The following is a 17,981-nucleotide window of genomic DNA, read 5'->3' as shown; positions in this document are numbered from 1 at the left end:
TTACGGTCCCCACTACAACAAAAAAATACTTAAATACATGTAATTTTGTTCTTAACATTAAATTGAAATACTGTAGAATTCCATTAATTCCTATGAAGGACTGTTCCTACTGGGGAGTGCCAAATAGCCCGACCGGTGGCTTCAAAGCCTCTCAATGGCCAATACATAGTATTAGCAATCCAGGGTTTATATATTATTGTTGGTTGGCACTAGCTCAAGACTGAGGGGTACCAGTGATGTAACTGACCTTACATTATAGAATTCTTACGAAAGCGCAATCCAGTTTTCAAGCAAAGTTGTTTCGCAATATTAGGTATGGTCCAAACAATCACACCGGAAAGCACATTGGTCGCATGTAATTCTCCAAGATGAATGCCTTTTTACACTTCCGAAGTTACTGCAATGTGAGTATAACCGACTTTAGCTAAAGTAGCCAAAAGCATGCACCTGCTATGCAAGCACGTTGTTGTTGAACATGCACCAGTAGTTATAGCACTCGAAGAGTGTGTTGTGCATTCAATAATGGCTAAACACTAAGCCTAAATGTTGCTATGGAGATATTGCAGGACTTAGTGACAATGAATAGTGAAATTGCCCATATAACATTGCTCCAAGAAAACAACACAATTGCTTAAAACCATTTAATTTGCATTTCGAAATCAATGTAAATACAATGTATTTTACATATGTCTTTATATTCATGATATAAGGCCTGGCCTATTGCCCTGTATTAAAGCCTTAGTTTTTTAAAATGATTTCAAATCAAAAACCGCATAAACCCAAACTATCCCCATCAACTTGTGTGGTGGTTTTGTTGTCATGAGGCTCAGATGTTAGGGAGGTACTCAGTCTGCCACTAGTTTCCATTGGAACAGACAAAGGCTCCGAGGGCTGGCGGAGGATGCCGAGCTGGGGGTGCGGGCACCATCAGGCCGGAATATGTATATTTCTAATGTTTGGCAGATAGCATATATTAAATAGCATATCGCCATGCAACATAGGACTGTTGTGACATATTGATGAAGCCGAGAGTGGTTTGCGAGAGAACGCAGGCGCCACGCGGCGATTGATAGAGTATGTGGGGGTCTGGTTTCGCCTCGTCCCGACCGTGTGTGGTTGAACTCGGGCGGAATCACAGCCTGCCCTTGGGGATATGTGGCTCCGACGAGCCTCACTCTCTATATGGCTATATCGTCGCAATCCCTTTACAACAGGACTACGGTGGGACCATGACGGGATTGGGGTCGGATTCCTGGTGGAAGAAAACCATCTATATCACCGGCGGTGCCCTCCTCGCAGCTGCTGCCTACATATTACACGAGCTGCTCGCCATCAGGTAGGCTACAATGGCAAAAATATGCTCCAATGACACAATCTGCAAGGGTATTGGTTCACATGATCAAATGTGTGCATTTGTGTGATGCTTAGGCTGTGTTTGCATAGGCTTAATCTACTATATTCACAATAATGATCTAACTTTATAAAATAAATCATACCCTCGGGGATGGGCTGAGAGTGTGTTTCCTGGGGGTGCGCACTTGCTGTCACTTTTGAACAGCTGCTCTTGGCATCTCTGAAAAACAGAATATTGCTGTCGTTTGTTTACATTTGTTCATATATTCGCGGAATCATCCCTTCCTGCACTGTAGGCTAGAATGTGCAGCTGTTTGATGATATAGTTCCCCCCTCAAGGAGGCAAGGACAGGAGATGCAAAAATATTGGAATGTGGAAAATTACGCGTCAGGTCTTATGCCATATCCTGAGCGTAAATATGAATTTCTCAAGCACTGCAGCAGTGGTGTCAGAATTACCTTTACTAACCTCTCACGTGAGCTATTTTAAGATTTATGTTTAGTGAAAGCGGACGTTTGTAGCCTAATGTTGAATGAAATGCGTCTGTTTTAATCTTTGAGAAGGAAGATTAATCCAGGCCTATTGTTAACATAATGAATGGCGCTCCTGTCCCCACACAGTCGTATCTCAAGCATTTAGGCGTTTTGGTACATTCTGTAACAGTGGCTCCATATAATCTGTCACAGGACTGGCTTTGCATTTCCTAATTTGGAAACATTGCTGAATCACGTCGCATAAACCTACTATTATCATGCTTCTACCATAGAAAACTACATTTTGACTGTAAACCTGCAGCATGTGTGTTCTATGGCATCCCTTTGAGTAATTATTCTCAAAGGAACTCCCTGTATCTACCACTGAATACAATAGTGTTTCTTTTGCACGGTCCAGAATTTCCGCGACGTAGCCTGCGTCGTTTCGATGGTTTCAACACCACAGTTGTGTGGAGAGCGACATTTTGTGGGAATGTGAGTTGTTTATTCTGTCGTAGACTGTCCTGCGCAAGACCATTGTACCGAAAACCTAGCCTATACATTTGATTAGCCAAAGTAGGCTATCATTTATATACATGCCATATTTATTTCCATAAATTACGAAATGCCTGCTGATGTAACTGACTTTGGATGGAGTCCATTCCTGCTCTCTTGGACATATGTAGGCTATAATTCATTACATTAACTTAGGTATGAACTAGAGTAATTGCAAGGCAGCATGCCCCTGTACTGTAGGTTATGTTGAATTATTAAAACCAAAATATATGTCAGTGTCAGTCACCCACCATTAAAAACTGTGGGGTGGAAATGCAAGGACCCTTATCAGATTTTCACAAGCATGATTAACCTCACAGGCCTTGATTTCAAGGGTAGTAGAGGATTGAAATAGAAGTTCAGACAAATCCCAGAGTTTTCTTTTTCCTGCTGTAGGCCCATTGAATACCATGGAGTCAGTAATATGATGAGGACTTTACCATCTCATTATCTGTCTCATTATCGTGAAATTCTGTATTGTATCTGTGTATACTTGTGTGCATGAGTGTTCAGACTGGTGACTTAAATATAGTGAAGGGACAAGGTTGTTCTAGGGCAATTCAACGGTAACAGAATTACGCTTTGACTTAGATTACACACACACTTCTTGGAAGACTTCCCTGCACCAAAAATAAATACCCATTTTGCAGTTGGTCTAGGCCCTGGACTTCTAGAAAAGAAGTCATTTTAAAATGTATGCCAACCAAAAACATTCATTTTGAAGTTTAACAAACCATACAACTCTATGCACAAAGACAACAAAAACGGTTAAATATCTACTCAGAATTAAGATTTTAAAAATTCTGCAGATAGAATGGGGTGTCAGCTATGACATGACACCTTGAGTTAGAATTGTTTTGTTTGTTATTGTACTACAGTTGGTGAAGTGGATTTACAACTGGTAATATAGTTACGGTAACTAAATTACATCATGGGTCCATGATCTGTACTATACAAAAATGGATAATTATGGATATATATACATGGCCTGATGACTCCTTGCTGTCCCCAGTCCACCTGGCCGTGCTGCTGCTCCAGTTTCAACTGTTCTGCCTGCGGCTATGGAACCCTAACCTCTTCACCGGAAGTGCTACCTTGTCCCGGACCTGCTGTTTTCGACTCTCTCTCTCTCCGGCTGTCTCTAACTCTGAATGATCGGCTATGAAAAGCCTACTGACATTTACTCCTGAGGTGCTCGCCTGTTGCACCCTCTACAACCACTGTGATTATTATTATTATTATTTGACCCTGCTGGTCATCTATGAACATTTGAACATCTTGGCCATGTACTGTTATAATATCCACCCCAGCACAGCCAGAAGAGGACTGGCCACCCCTCAGAGCCTGGTTCCTCTCTAGGTTTCTTCCAAGGTTCCTGCCTTTCTAGGGAGTTTTTCCTAGCCACCGTGTTTCTACATTTGCATTGCTTGCTGGTTGGGGTTTTACGCTGGGTTTCTGTATAGCACTTTGTGACATCAGTTGATGTTATAAGGGCTTCATAAATAAATGTGATTGATATATGAATATCATATTTTCATGGTGCTGTATCCTGAATAGGTAAACAAATGTAGAAATATGCAATATCCTTCTTTTGCATATTTGGGTATTATTCTACACACTGAATATTATTGTGTTGACCTCCACCCTCAAACAAGATCACATTTGGTTGGTCCGGACCAGACCAAATCTGAAACAATCATAGACGTCTATGTTTGGACATCACAGTAGAGCACAGCACATTACAGTAGAGTTCAGCAGAGTAATTGTGTGCTCTATTGTACAGTACAGTACTCCGCTTTTCTTTACAGTACTATTCTGTACTCTATTGTTCTGTACTGTGCTGTCCAAACTTGTGAAACATAGACATCTTTGATTGGTTCAGATTTGGTCCAGCCAGGGCAGAATGACCAAATTCCAACTACTTTTCAACGTTCAATGAGGATGCTTATTGCAGTAAGAGCCAGGAGATGTGACATTAACTGGAGAGAGAAAAAAATAGAGAGAGCAGCAGAGAGAGAGGGAGGTGTTGTCCAGACTGTTTTCATAGTCTTGCTTTGACCTGAGATGCTGTAAGATGGTCTTGTCTCCGCCCTAACAATGGGAGTTGTTGTCCCAAAGGCGGGAAGACAGGCAGTCTGCTTATCGGTATCATGGACAGATTTTGACAGCAGTAAACCCTCTCGCTTCGCCTCTTCCTCTCTGATTTGACCAACAGGTAACAGAAAGGGAAACATAGTTATGTGCTGAACATAACAGTATGCCAGTTGAAGGGAGAACAGTAGCAGGTGACCCAAGTGTGATGTGTGACTAGTATGATTTCCCATTTAAATTGCAGTAATTCCGTTACTGATTTTGCAATAATTCCGTTACCGATTTGGTAACAGAATTACGAGTCTTAAATTACTTAAGTCATAGACAAACTTGATATCTGTAAAAACACTAACTAATTGGTAGGTCTACCTATACTTGTTACTTCTGTGAAATGTCATTATCCTCCATCATTATGGAGAGAAATTAGCAAACATCTTAAAGATATGTGGGTTTTTGGTAACGGAATGTACAGTGGGGCAAAAAGTATTTAGTCAGCCACCAATTGTGCAAGTTCTCCCACTTAAAAAGATGAGAGAGGCCTGTAATTTTCTTCATAGGTACACTTCAACTATGACAGACAAAATGAGAAAAAAAATCCAGAAAATCACATTGTAGGATCTTTAATGAATTTATTTGCAAATTATAGTGGAAAATAAGTATGTAGACCTGCCCACTGTATATATGCCTTAATTTTCCAAAAATATAGAGTCTTCACTTTCATTTGACAAACCATTTAACATGGTTCTATGAACTTCACATGTTGGTGCTCATCGGTCCTTGTATGGAAATTCAATCTGTAACACAGAGCTCAGGGAATTGAAGACTAGTTCCTCTCGCTGCTGTGTCACCATTATATAATAGGCACCAGGTGAGACCCTATCCTCCCAGTGAGATTACTAAGAGCCTGAAACAGATGTAACTAATCCTACTCTCTCCTCTCTGATCTCCTCCAATCAGGGCAAGTTATGATATTGTTCTCACAACACAAACTGACCTGGAAATAGCTGTACTGTTGTCACAGAAACGTTGATGACTTTTAAAGTGGCTGCCACAGAGATAAAACAATTGTTTTCAAGTATTTTATCTCATGGGGCTCCCACCTGTGTACTAGTTTGCTGTTGCCTCAGTATAGCACACCTTTTCAGTTGGCCTTTTTCTCCCCTGGTGTTTTCTAGGAAGGAGCAGGAGTTGGACTCTAAAGATGCCATCATCCTCCATCAGTTCTCCAGGCCAAACACGGGGGTCCCCAGCCTCTCACCTTTCTGCCTCAAGATGGAGACGTACCTACGCATGGTGGACCTACCCTACCAGGTACACTAGTCTGTGTATGATAAAGTAGAACTTGAAAAGTAGAACTGGTTTCCTGCACACAGATTAAGCTTACATTCCTGGACTAAAAAGCACTTTAAATGGAAATTCTCTTTATGCATGTTGTTTTATGTCCAGGGATTAATCTGAGTCTGGGAAACCAGTCCTACATATTCAGAAACAACTGGAGTGTGTCAATTTCCCAGTGCTGAACCCCATTCTGTTCTCCCCCTTGCAGAACTACTTTGATGGGAAGCTCTCTCCGCAGGGCAAGATGCCATGGATTGAGTATAACTGGCAGCAGGTGTCGGGGTCAGAGTTCATCATTGACTTCCTGGAAGAGAAGCTGGGCGTCAACCTCAACAAGAACCTCAGTCCCCAGGAAAGAGCCGTGTCCCGAGCTGTCACCAAGATGGTGGAGGAGCACCTCTACTGGTGACTCAGTCAATTAATATAACCCCTTGTCCTCCACTGCTACATTGGTGACTCCATATATGTCACAGCCGTTCCCAAATTGCTCCCTACCCTCCCCCTTGGCCCTGAACCCTTGATGTTAGCATGTCTGAAGAGTCTAGATAGGTACACTATATATACAAAAGTATGTGGACACCCCTTCAAAAGAGTGGATTCAGGGATTTCAGCCATACCCGTTGCTGACAGGTGTATACAATCAAGCACACCGCCATGCAATCTCCATAGAGAACTAATGGCAATAGAATGGCCTTACTGAAGAGCTCAGTGAATTTCAACGTGGCACCGTCATAGGATGCCACCTTTCCAACAAGTCAGTTCGTCAAATCTCTGCCCTGCTAGAGCTGCCCCGGTCAACTGTAAGTGCTGTTATTGTGAAGTGAAAACAACTAGAAGCAACAACGGCACAGCCGCGAAGCGGTAGACCACACAAGCTCACAGAACGGGACCACCAAGTGCGGAAGCGTGTAAAAATGGTCTTTCCTCGGTTGCAACACTCCCTACTGAGTTCCAAACTGCCTCTAAAAGCAACGTCAGCACAAGAACTGCTCGTCAGAAGCTTCATGAAAAGGGTTTCATTGGCCGAGCAGCCGCACACAAGCCTAAGAACACCATGCGCAATGCCAAGCGTTGGCCGGTGTGGTGTAAAGCTCGCAGCCATTGGACTCTGGAGCAGTGGGAAAGCGTTCTCTAGAGTGATGAATCACCCTAACCCATCTGACAGTCCAACGGACAAATCTGTGTTTGGCGGATGGCAGGAGAATGCTACCTACCCCAATGCATACTGTCAAATGTAAAGTTTGGTGGAGGAGGAATAATGGTCTGGGGCTGTTTTTCATAGTTCGGACTAGACCCCTTAGTTCCAGTGAAGGGAAGTCTTAACGCTACAGCACACAATGACAATTTAGACGATTCTGTGCTTCCAACTTTGTGGCAACAGTTTGGGGAAGGCCCTTTTCTGTTTCAGCATGACAATGCCCCAGTGCACAAAGCGAGGTCCATACAAAAACGGTTTGCCGAGATCGGTGTGGAAGAACTTGACTGGCCTGCATAGAGCCCTGATCTCAACCCCATCGAACACCTTTGGGAGGAATTGGAATGCTGACTGCGAGCCAGGCCTAATCGCCCAACATCAGTGCCCGACCTCACTAATGCTCTTGTGGCTGAATGGAAGCAAGTCCCCGCAGCAATGTTCCAACATCTAGTGGAAAGCCTTCGCAGAAGAGTGAAGGCTTTTATAGCAGCAAAGTGGGGAACAACTCCACATTAATGCACATGATTTTAGAATGAGAAGTTTGACGAACTTTGGTCATGTAGTGTAAAAGTAGTGTAGTGGTAAAGTTCCCACCATATTGCCTCCATCTTCAAGATCTGCAAAGATTGAAGGGTTAGTGCCAAGGGGAGGGTTGGGAATGAATTGGGACCGGCTAAGGTCACTCACTATAGTATTCCCAAGTGGTCATCCCCAGCTACATTACGGATTTACTTACAGTAAATGCCTTTGAGTCTACATTATCGGTGAGTCACTGTCGGGCATCTGTCCTGGTAAGGCTTCTGCTGGGAAGTCACTGATACTGCATCCCAAATGGCACCCTATTCCTGATATAGTGCACTTCTTTGTAAGAAATAGGGTGCCATTTTGGACGCAGCCTGATCATTTCCTGGTTGGGGCCCAGGGAGAGGTAGTCTGATGAATGACACATCTAAAAGCATTTGTTTCTGTGCATGAATGTCAAAGAAAAGAGGAGGGAGTGCATACTTGCTCATCAAGCTCTTTTCCGCAATATTTACAGGGTGAGATATCAGTCAGTGGAGGGGGGGTCCCATAATATTGCTCTGCAGCTGTAGAGTAAGGGTCATTCATATAACTCTCATTTCCACTACCTTTCTCTCACTCTCTCTTTTCTCTCGGTTTTTCTCCTGTCTTCCTTTTCCCTTATTACCTCCTTCTCTAGTCTCTCCCCTCTTACCCCCCTCCCCCTCACAGGCTAGGTTTACTATTGATTACATTATTTATGGCTGTGCAGGACTATTGGGCTGCTTGTTGCTCTGTTTGGCCAGCTGAGGTTAGCAGCATAGGTTACAGCATGCTGAGATCATATACAGCTCTTCAGGCTGGTAAATAATTGATTGATGTTGCTATGACAACATGGAGAGGGAGGCTGCTCTGTGACAGAGATATGCCTCAGGGCCCAGATTCACAAAACCTTCTTTAGAAGACATTTCTTATCAAATGCAATTTTTTCCTTAGCTATGGACTTATGAAGAAAGCTAAGCAAAGTTGATATTCCTCAAAGGTTGTTGGAAATTTCTTGCGCTATTTCTTATAGCTAAAACCCTCGTCTTAAACTCAGGGCAGTGAGAGAATAAGATCATGAAAGCAATTGAACATGTTTTATTCACACAAACTTCATCTGAAAGTTTCAGTATTGATTATGTTAAACCCAAGAACATGTCTTAGAACAGTAATCTCTGTAGGAAATATGTTAACATGATTGCCATTACTAGCTAGATAGCTAGCTAAATCGGTTGCCTAGCAACAAACACATTAAGAAGATATTTGAGAAGTTCGCAAGAAAATCATAACATCTAAAGATATTGTTGAGGAATTGCACTTACGAATTATCTTATGAACTTTTTTCTATTTTCTTAAGAAGCTTCTTATGTTTTTGCGTAAGAAGTGTTTTGTGAATCTGGGCCTGTACGTGTACTGTATATTAGATTCAATGTTTGGTTTAGTAAATTGGTCTTCCATTCCTATTGTGTAGAGCTCAAGTTGTTATAATTAAGGGCACTGTTTAATGGTATTGAAAGCATTTAAATAGTTATTATGATTTGATCTCAGGTCTGTCTGGTTTAGCCTCTGAAGCAAAGTTTTTCCCTCAGATCCTTCTCTCGACAGCTCAATCTTTTTTTTGACTAGAGAGCTGACTGTTAATTATCACAATACATTCATTACTTTTGTCCTGATAACTGAAGGTGAAAGATGAATTCAGAATGTCTCTGATCTCATTGCCTTAGAGTGTTGGAGCAGGAGATGGTATGGTAAAATAAAAAACAACACATTATACAGTGGCAGCAAAGATGTTTTTTGGAACTAACCCAAGATAGACCACAGCCTGTCATTTCCAATTGGAACAAATTAGTCATAGTGGGCAGAACAAGCAATTAGGGGGTAGATCCAAGCACGAGATAGCGAGATCCTGCTAGTGCGTTCTAGCACGTAAAATAGCTTCCAATACTCTACTCAGCAAACTGGATGCAGTTTATCACAGTGCCATCCGTTTTGTTACTAAAGCACACACCACTGCAACCTGTATGCTCTAGTCGGCTGGCCCTCGCTACGTATTCGTCGCCAGACCCACTGGCTCCAGGTCATCTACAAGTCCATGCTAGGTAAAGCTCCGCCTTATCTCAGTTCACTGGTCACGATGGCAACACCCACCTGTAGCACGAGCTCCAGCAGGTGTATCTCACTGATCATCCCTAAAGCCAACACCTCATTTGGCCGCCTTTCCTTCCAGTTCTCTGCTGCCTGTAACTGGAACGAATTGCAAAAATCTCTGAAGTTGGAGAGTTACATTTCCCTCACCAACTTTAAACATCTCCTATCTGAGCAGCTAACCGATCGCTGCAGCTGTACATAGTCCATCGGTAAATAGCCCACCCAATTTACCTACCTCAACCCCATACTGTTTATATTTATTTACTTTTCTGCTCTTTTGCACACCAGTATCTCTACCTGCACATGACCATCTGATCATTTATCACTCCAGTGTTAATCTGCAAAATTGTAATTATTCGCCTACCTCCTCATGCCTTTTGCACACAATGTATTTAGACTATTTTTTTTTTCTTTTTTTTTCTACTGTGATATTGACTTGTTTATTGTTTACTCCATGTGTAACTCTGTGTTGTTGTCTGTTCACACTGCTATGCTTTATCTTAGCCAGGTCGCAGTTGTAAATGAGAACTTGTTCTCAACTAGCCTACCTGGTTAAATAAAGGTGAAAATAAAATAAATAAATAAAATGTACATATTTCCGTTAAGGAACGCCTACTCTGTAAAGTGCAAGTGTGCAATAACTCAATTTGTACTTGAACTCCTTATAAACAATGCCATTTTTAAAAACTTTGGCAAAGGGTCAAATCTAAAAAACTTAGTCTACTCTGTTTTTTAATAGATTCTAGTTTTGGGAACAGAAAACTGTAGACCGAAATTGGTTAAAGAAAATTATGATAAAGAAAAATATATACCAGTTTCATTTAAGGATCAAAACATTTACAACTGTGCCATATATATTGCAACAAATATATATATTTATTTAACTAGGCAAGTCAGTTAAGAACAAATTCATATTTACAATGACGGTCTACACTGGCCAAACCCTAACCCGGACGACGCTGGGCCAATTGTGCGCCACCCTATGGGACTCCCAATCACGTCCGGTTGTGATATGTCCTGGAATTGAACCAGGGTCTGTAGTGACGCCTCTAACACTGAGATGCAGTGCCTTAGACCGCTGCGCCACTCGGGAGCCCAAAAGTTGGGAAAAGATTTTCGATGTAGAGATTCCATTGCACATGGTTTATGAATTGACACGCAAGACGAAGCCGGATTCAAAACTTAGAATTGTTCAATTTAAATGATTATACAAAATTCTTGCAACCAATAGAATGTTATATATATATATGGGGGATACCATCTTCCCAGCTCTGCAGATTTTGCTGCAAGGTGGCAGAGTCATTAGATTATTTATTTTCGTACTGTCCAGATGTAGCTAATCTTTGGTCACAGATCCAGGAATGGCCGAAGAATTGAAACATTTACCTGGAGCTAACTCTCCAGATAGCACTACTGGGTGATTTGAAAAGTCGATCAAATCGATTAATAATATAATAATACTTTGTAAATGAAAAATTTAATATTTTGCTAAATCTGTCTCAACTATGAGAATAGAAAGTTTCATAACTTTGTGAAACATCACAGCCCAGTTGAAAAATATGGCAAATAGAAATCCAATATAGATGGTGTTAAGAGATAGATGGGAGGAGTTGAGTGAAGCTGGAGGATGGGACTAATAACAACAAGATAACCAATGTAAAATATACTGTGTCTGAAAAATGTGTGTAGGTTCAGAACTTTTGTTAAACAGCACAGTTAAAAATATATGACAAAATATATGATGAATAGAAATCAAGCTGGATGGTCTTCAGAAATAGATGGGAGGGGTTGAGGGTAGCAGAAGGAAAGCAAACAAAAGATAACTATTGCAAAATAGTTTGTGTCCATAAAATGTATATAGTATGTTTAAGCTGGAATTAGAATCCTAAGTGTTGTTGTTCATTAATTCTCCCCAATTAGGGGAGCGCTGGTACGATTAGTGGAAAATATATTTTAGAAAGATGTGTATATGTATATACAGTACCAGTCAACAGTTTGGACACACCTACTCAATCAGGGGTTTTTCTTACTTGTATTATTTTCTACATTGTAGGATAATAGTGAAGACAACAAAACTATGAAATAACACATATGGAATCATGTAGTAACCCAAAAAGTGTTAAAAACAAATCAAAACATATTTGAGATTCTTCAAAATAGCCCCCTTTGCCTTGATGACAGCTTTGCACACTCTGTGCTTGACACCATCTATCAAGCATGGTGGAGGCAATGTGATGGTCTGGGGGTGCTTTGGTGGTGCTAACGTATGTCACGGATGTCGTAAGAAGCGGACCAAGGTGCAGCGTGGTGAGCGTACATAATCCTTTTTATTTGAATGATGTCGCCAACAATAAACAAAACGACCGAGTGCCCTTAACTTTGTTAACTACCCACACTGAAGGAGGGGAAAAAGGGCTACCTAAGTATGATTCCCAATCAGAGACAACGATAGACAGCTGTCCCTGATTGAGAACCATACTGGGCCAAAACATAGAAATAAAGAAACATAGAAAAGAAAACAGAATTCCCACCCCACATCACACCCTGATCTAACCAAATAGAGAAATAAAACGTCTCTCTAAGGTCAGGGCGTGACAAAGTGGGAGATTAGTACAGGGTAAAAGGAATCTTGAAGAAGGAAGGCTATCACTCCATTTTGCAACTCGCATGCCATACCCTGTATGGCGCTTAATTGGAGCTAATTTCCTCCTACAACAGGACAATGACCCAAACCACAGCTCCAAACTATGCAAGAACTGGTATTCTGTCTAATGGAGTGGCCAGCACAATCACCGGATCTCAACCCTATTGAGCTGTTGTGGGAGCAGCTTGGCCGTATGGTATGTAAGAAGTGCCAATCCAACTTGTGGGAGGTGCTTCAGGAAGCATGGGGTTAAACCTCTTCAGATTACCTCTACAAATTGACAACTAGAATGCCAAAGGTCTGCAAGGCTGTAATTGCTGAAAATGGAGGATTCTTTGACAAAGCAAAGGACACAATTATTGTTCCAATGAAAAATCATTATTTATAACCTTGTCAACGTCTTGACTATATTTCCTATTCATTTTGCAACTCATTTCATGTATGTTTTCATGGAAAACAAGGACATTTCTATGTGACCCAAAACTTTTGAACGGTAGTGTGTGTGTGTGTGTATATTTATCTGCAATATAAAAGCAGTTATTGAAACCGATGGAGGGTTTTCTCCCTGTTCTGTACTTTCTCTCTGCTTCCTGTCTCCCTGCCACCCTGTTTTAATGCCTACTGGGCTGCTAGAGGCCTACAGTGTATATCAGCCAGCCTGGATTCACCTGGTCAGTCTATGTCATGGAAAGAGCAGGTGATTCTAATGTTTTTTACACACAGTGTATGTGTTTTCATATGATTACACTATACTACCACTGGGTTAATAACCTGTATTATGTTTGTGTAACTATACAAGACAATAGCTTACTGCCAGTAGACAACCTATCTGTGTGTTTCTATATAAGACTGTACTATAACCTGTATATTTGTGTTTCTATACAGGACAATAGCCTATTGCCAGTGGGTAGACAACCTGGAGGAGACCCAGAAGATGCTGCCAGTCACTGGTCCTCTCAGTGACATGCTAAAGTGGATCCTCGGCCACCTGAACAGCAGCATGGTGCAAAGGGAGATGTACGGCCATGGCATCGGACGCTTCTCCAAGGAGGAAGTCTACAAGCTGATGGAGAAGGACATGCGCACGCTGGCCGAACTGCTCGGTATGTATGGAGGGGTACAGGGGGGTGGGAGGTTAGGGGTAGACAGAGGGTTAATCCCAAATCAACCCTTAGACACTACCCTTAGGCCTAGGCTCTTGTGTAGATATGAGAGGATCGGACAGGTGTAAGCAATATAGCAGCAATTCTACCTGGCCTATCAGAGGGAAGAATGGAGCAACAACCATATTACTTGCAGTGATCCAATCCTCTCAAATATGCAAGAGTGCCTAGGTGGTAGGGACTAGGGGATGATTTGGGATTCAGGGAGAGACTAGGGGCAACTGATGACGTGGCCAATTTCTTAATGCTCTCACAGTATTGTCAGAGTGTTGAGGAATTGGCTACTGATGATGGAGATATGAGGAACAAGGGTTAAGGAAGGCTTCCTAATGATCCAGTATTGATTATAACACGGGGTCATTTGAAGTTCACTGTAAGATATACTTTGTCGTGGGGTATGTCCTTTATGCACAGATCCATGTGACCCTCTTCCACTCTAGCGGTGAGATATTGTATGTGCACTGTGCTTCCAACTACAATATGTGTTTCAAATGTATTTTAGTAGGGAAAAGAGCACAGAATGTCTATTGATTTTGGCGTAAAATCTTTGCAAGGTCGTATACTATAGTGTAATATGTGCAATCTGAATTTACTTTAACGCTTTGAATATAACTACTATAACGTCAAACTGTTCTCCTGGTTGTCTGGGTGTTTCTCTGTGGGTATGATGGTAGTTGGTGTTGGTTGGTTGGTTGGTGTTGATAGTTGGTGTTGATAGTTTATTTTCTTATTGAATATTTAAAACATACAATATACAGTGCCTTGCGAAAGTATTCGGCCCCCTTGAACTTTGCGACCTTTTGCCACATTTCAGGCTTCAAACATAAAGATATAAAACTGTATTTTTTTGTGAAGAATCAACAACAGGTGGGACACAATCAATCACAAAACTTTTTTAACAAATCAAAAACTGAAAAATTGGGCGTGCAAAATTATTCAGCCCCCTTAAGTTAATACTTTGTAGCGCCACCTTTTGCTGCGATTACAGCTGTAAGTCGCTTGGGGTATGTCTCTATCAGTTTTGCACATCGAGAGACTGAAATTTTTTTCCCATTCCTCCTTGCAAAACAGCTCGAGCTCAGTGAGGTTGGATGGAGAGCATTTGTGAACAGCAGTTTTCAGTTCTTTCCACAGATTCTCGATTGGATTCAGGTCTGGAATTTGACTTGGCCATTCTAACACCTGGATATGTTTATTTTTGAACCATTCCATTGTAGATTTTGCTTTAGGTTTTGGATCATTGTCTTGTTGGAAGACAAATCTCCGTCCCAGTCTCAGGTCTTTTGCAGACTCCATCAGGTTTTCTTCCAGAATGGTCCTGTATTTGGCTCCATCCATCTTCCCATCAATTTTAACCATCTTCCCTGTCCCTGCTGAAGAAAAGCAGGCCCAAACCATGATGCTGCCACCACCATGTTTGACAGTGGGGATGGTGTGTTCAGGGTGATGAGCTGTGTGGCTTTTACGCCAAACATAACGTTTTGCATTGTTTTCAAAAAGTTCAATTTTGGTTTCATCTGACCAGAGCACCTTCTTCCACATGTTTGGTGTGTCTCCCAGGTGGCTTGTGGCAAACTTTAAACGACACTTTTTATGGACATCTGTAAGAAATGGCTTTCTTCTTGCCACTCTTCCATAAAGGCCAGATTTGTGCAATATACGACTGATTGTTGTCCTATGGACAGAGTCTCCCACCTCAGCTGTAGATCTCTGCAGTTCATCCAGAGTGATCATGGGCCTCTTGGCTGCATCTCTGATCAGTCTTCTCCTTGTATGAGCTGAAAGTTTAGAGGGACGGCCAGGTCTTGGTAGATTTGCAGTGGTCTGATACTCCTTCCATTTCAATATTATCGCTTGCACAGTGTTCCTTGGGATGTTTAAAGCTTGGGAAATCTTTTTATATCCAAATCCGGCTTTAAACTTCTTCACAACAGTATCTCGGACCTGCCTGGTGTGTTCCTTGTTCTTCATGATGCTCTCTGCGCTTTTAACGGACCTCTGAGACTATCACAGTGCAGGTGCATTTATACGGAGACTTGATTACACACAGGTGGATTGTATTTATCATCATTAGTCATTTAGGTCAACATTGGATCATTCAGAGATCCTCACTGAACTTCTGGAGAGAGTTTGCTGCACTGAAAGTAAAGGGGCTGAATAATTTTGCACGCCCAATTTTTCAGTTTTTGATTTGTTAAAAAAGTTTGAAATATCCAATAAATGTCGTTCCACTTCATGATTGTGTCCCACTTGTTGTTGATTCTTCACAAAAAAATACAGTTTTATATCTTTATGTTTGAAGCCTGAAATGTGGCAAAAGGTCACAAAGTTCAAGGGGGCCGAATACTTTCGCAAGGCACTGTACTTGCAGTGAAGTCGTTCAACAACTACATCACATTAGTCATGTAACAGCCTCCCATTCAGAGCGCCACACAGAAGCAACCAGGGTCAATGCCCAGCTCAAGGGCACGTCGACAGATCTCCTACCAGCCCTCCAAGACCCCCCCACAGTTCCCCAAGAGCTGCCCCTCAACCATCCAAGTACCCCCCGAGAAAAAAAGTTATAAAATAATTCCATTCCCCACCCCCCAATGCACCAACAAAATGAACAAAAGAGGAAAAAAGAGAAAGACAAAGGAAGACAACAATGCAAAAAAAAAAAATACATCAAGGACAACAAAAATCCTAACAGCAAGGCCAACTGAATATGTTTGAGTGCATGTGTGGCACTATTTACGTGTGTGTGTCCGTGTATGTGTGCATTTGAATGTGAGTGTGTATATTGCATGTGTACAAACACCTGCACGGCATCAAATCAAATCAATTTATTTATTTGTCACGTGTTTGTCACGTGTTTCCCGAATACAACAGGTGTAGAATGCTTACGTACAGGCCCTAACCAACAGTGCGATTTTTAAGTAAAACATATGTATTAGGTGAACAATAGATAAGCAAAGAAATAAAAACAACAGTAAAAAGACAGTGAAAAATAACAGTAGCGAGGCTATATACAGGCACCAGTTAGTCGGGCTAATTGAGGTAGTATGCACATGTAGGTATGGTTAAAATGACTATGCTTATATGATAAACAGAGAGCAGCAGTAGCGTAAAAGAGGTGGTTGGCGGGTGGTGGGTGGCGGGACACAATGCAGATAGTCTGGGTAGCCAATGTGTGGGGGCACCGGTTAGTCGGGCTAATTGAGGTAGTATGTACATGAATGTATAGTTAAAGTGACTATGCATATATGATAAACACTGTAAACGTTTTACACTGTAAAAACACTGCCCCTCAGTGTCATTCAAACATACTTTTTGTTATGTTTTATTTTGACTTTATTTTACTTTTCTCTTTGACCGTCATTCTATCCCCCGCCCAGCAACTCCACTCCCACTTGTCTCCAACTCCACATCCCAACCCTCAGCTTCCCCAAGCCCATCCCACCTATCTCTGCTGGCCACCTTCTTCGGATTTCTATGCACCATCTACTATTTTGCAATCTGTATGGCACAACTGTCAACATCCTGGTCCTCAAATGAAACTGATATACTTTCCTATTTATGCTATTTTTATTCCTCTGCCAGTTTTGATCCTTTATATTGGGCAGACAGACCAGTTCCCTACCTCCTCCCGCTGCCACCTGCTTCTTCCATTTTTGGGGTAATGCTGTAATCAATTGGTTGTAATCTTGAATTGAGCCTGCTCGGCCTCAGACCGCAAGGCACTACAAAGGGTAGTGCGTAAGGTCCAGTGCATCACCGGGGCCAAGCTTCCTGCCATCCAGGACCTCTATACCAGGCGGTGTCAGAGGAAGGCCCTAAAAATCGTCAAAGACTCCAGCCACCCTAGTCATAGACTGTTCTCTCTGCTACCGCACAGCAAGCGGTACCGGAGCGCCAAGTCTAGGTCCAAGATTATTTTAAACAGCCCTACCTGCATGTACATAATTATCTTAATTACCCCTACACCGGTGCCCCCGCACGTTGACTCTGTACCGGTACCCCCTGAATATAGCCCCACTATTGCTCTTTAAATATTTGTTTTTCTTAAACTTTTTTGTTGTTGGTATTTTCTTAAACTGCATCGTTGGTTAATACGGGCTTGTAAGTAAGCATTTCACTGTATGGTCTACTACACCTGTTGTATTCGGCAAGTGTGACAAATACAATTGGATTTGATATGGGATGTGATGTAGTGAGAGTATGTATGATGTCTGGATAAGAGTAAGACTATAATGTGTTATGTCCAAATAAATAATAACCCAGCCAATTTGCATGGTTGAGTGTCTGTGTGTAACATGAAGTGAGAATAGCATTAATATTCAGGGTGATACGTGTAATCCCTATCCTATCACCATCATAGTTGCATCATAAGTACCTTTTTACATAATTGTCATTGAATAACACATCCCAGCATTTCCACTGCAATTGACATTTCACATGATCATGAAAGAGACCTTTGTTACAGGAATTAAATTCC

At 41.7% G+C, this 17,981-nt stretch overlaps 1 protein-coding gene across 2 annotated transcripts in view; it reads left to right on the top strand.

Moving 5' to 3' along the window:
- The first annotated feature begins 28 nt into the window (after positions 1-28).
- Positions 29-17,981, top strand: part of LOC112223161 (failed axon connections homolog) — a 57,259-nt gene continuing 39,306 nt past the window's right edge. Inside the window, exons 1-5 of one of the 2 annotated variants that reach the window (XM_024386184.2) lie at positions 29-404; positions 1,215-1,336; positions 5,649-5,784; positions 6,020-6,216; positions 13,227-13,444. In XM_024386184.2, coding sequence (XP_024241952.1) covers positions 369-404; positions 1,215-1,336; positions 5,649-5,784; positions 6,020-6,216; positions 13,227-13,444 — 709 coding nt within the window. In that variant the 5' untranslated portion in view covers positions 29-368. Of the gene's footprint in view, positions 1,337-5,648; positions 5,785-6,019; positions 6,217-13,226; positions 13,445-17,981 lie in introns of both variants that reach the window. The other variant, XM_024386183.2, reaches the window with a different exon arrangement.

This window comes from Oncorhynchus tshawytscha, linkage group LG23, assembly GCF_018296145.1.
Source record: "Oncorhynchus tshawytscha isolate Ot180627B linkage group LG23, Otsh_v2.0, whole genome shotgun sequence".
Taxonomy (NCBI): domain Eukaryota; kingdom Metazoa; phylum Chordata; class Actinopteri; order Salmoniformes; family Salmonidae; genus Oncorhynchus; species Oncorhynchus tshawytscha.
The sequence above is the reverse complement of the archived record's forward strand: the minus strand, read 5'-3'. Positions and strand labels throughout refer to the sequence as shown.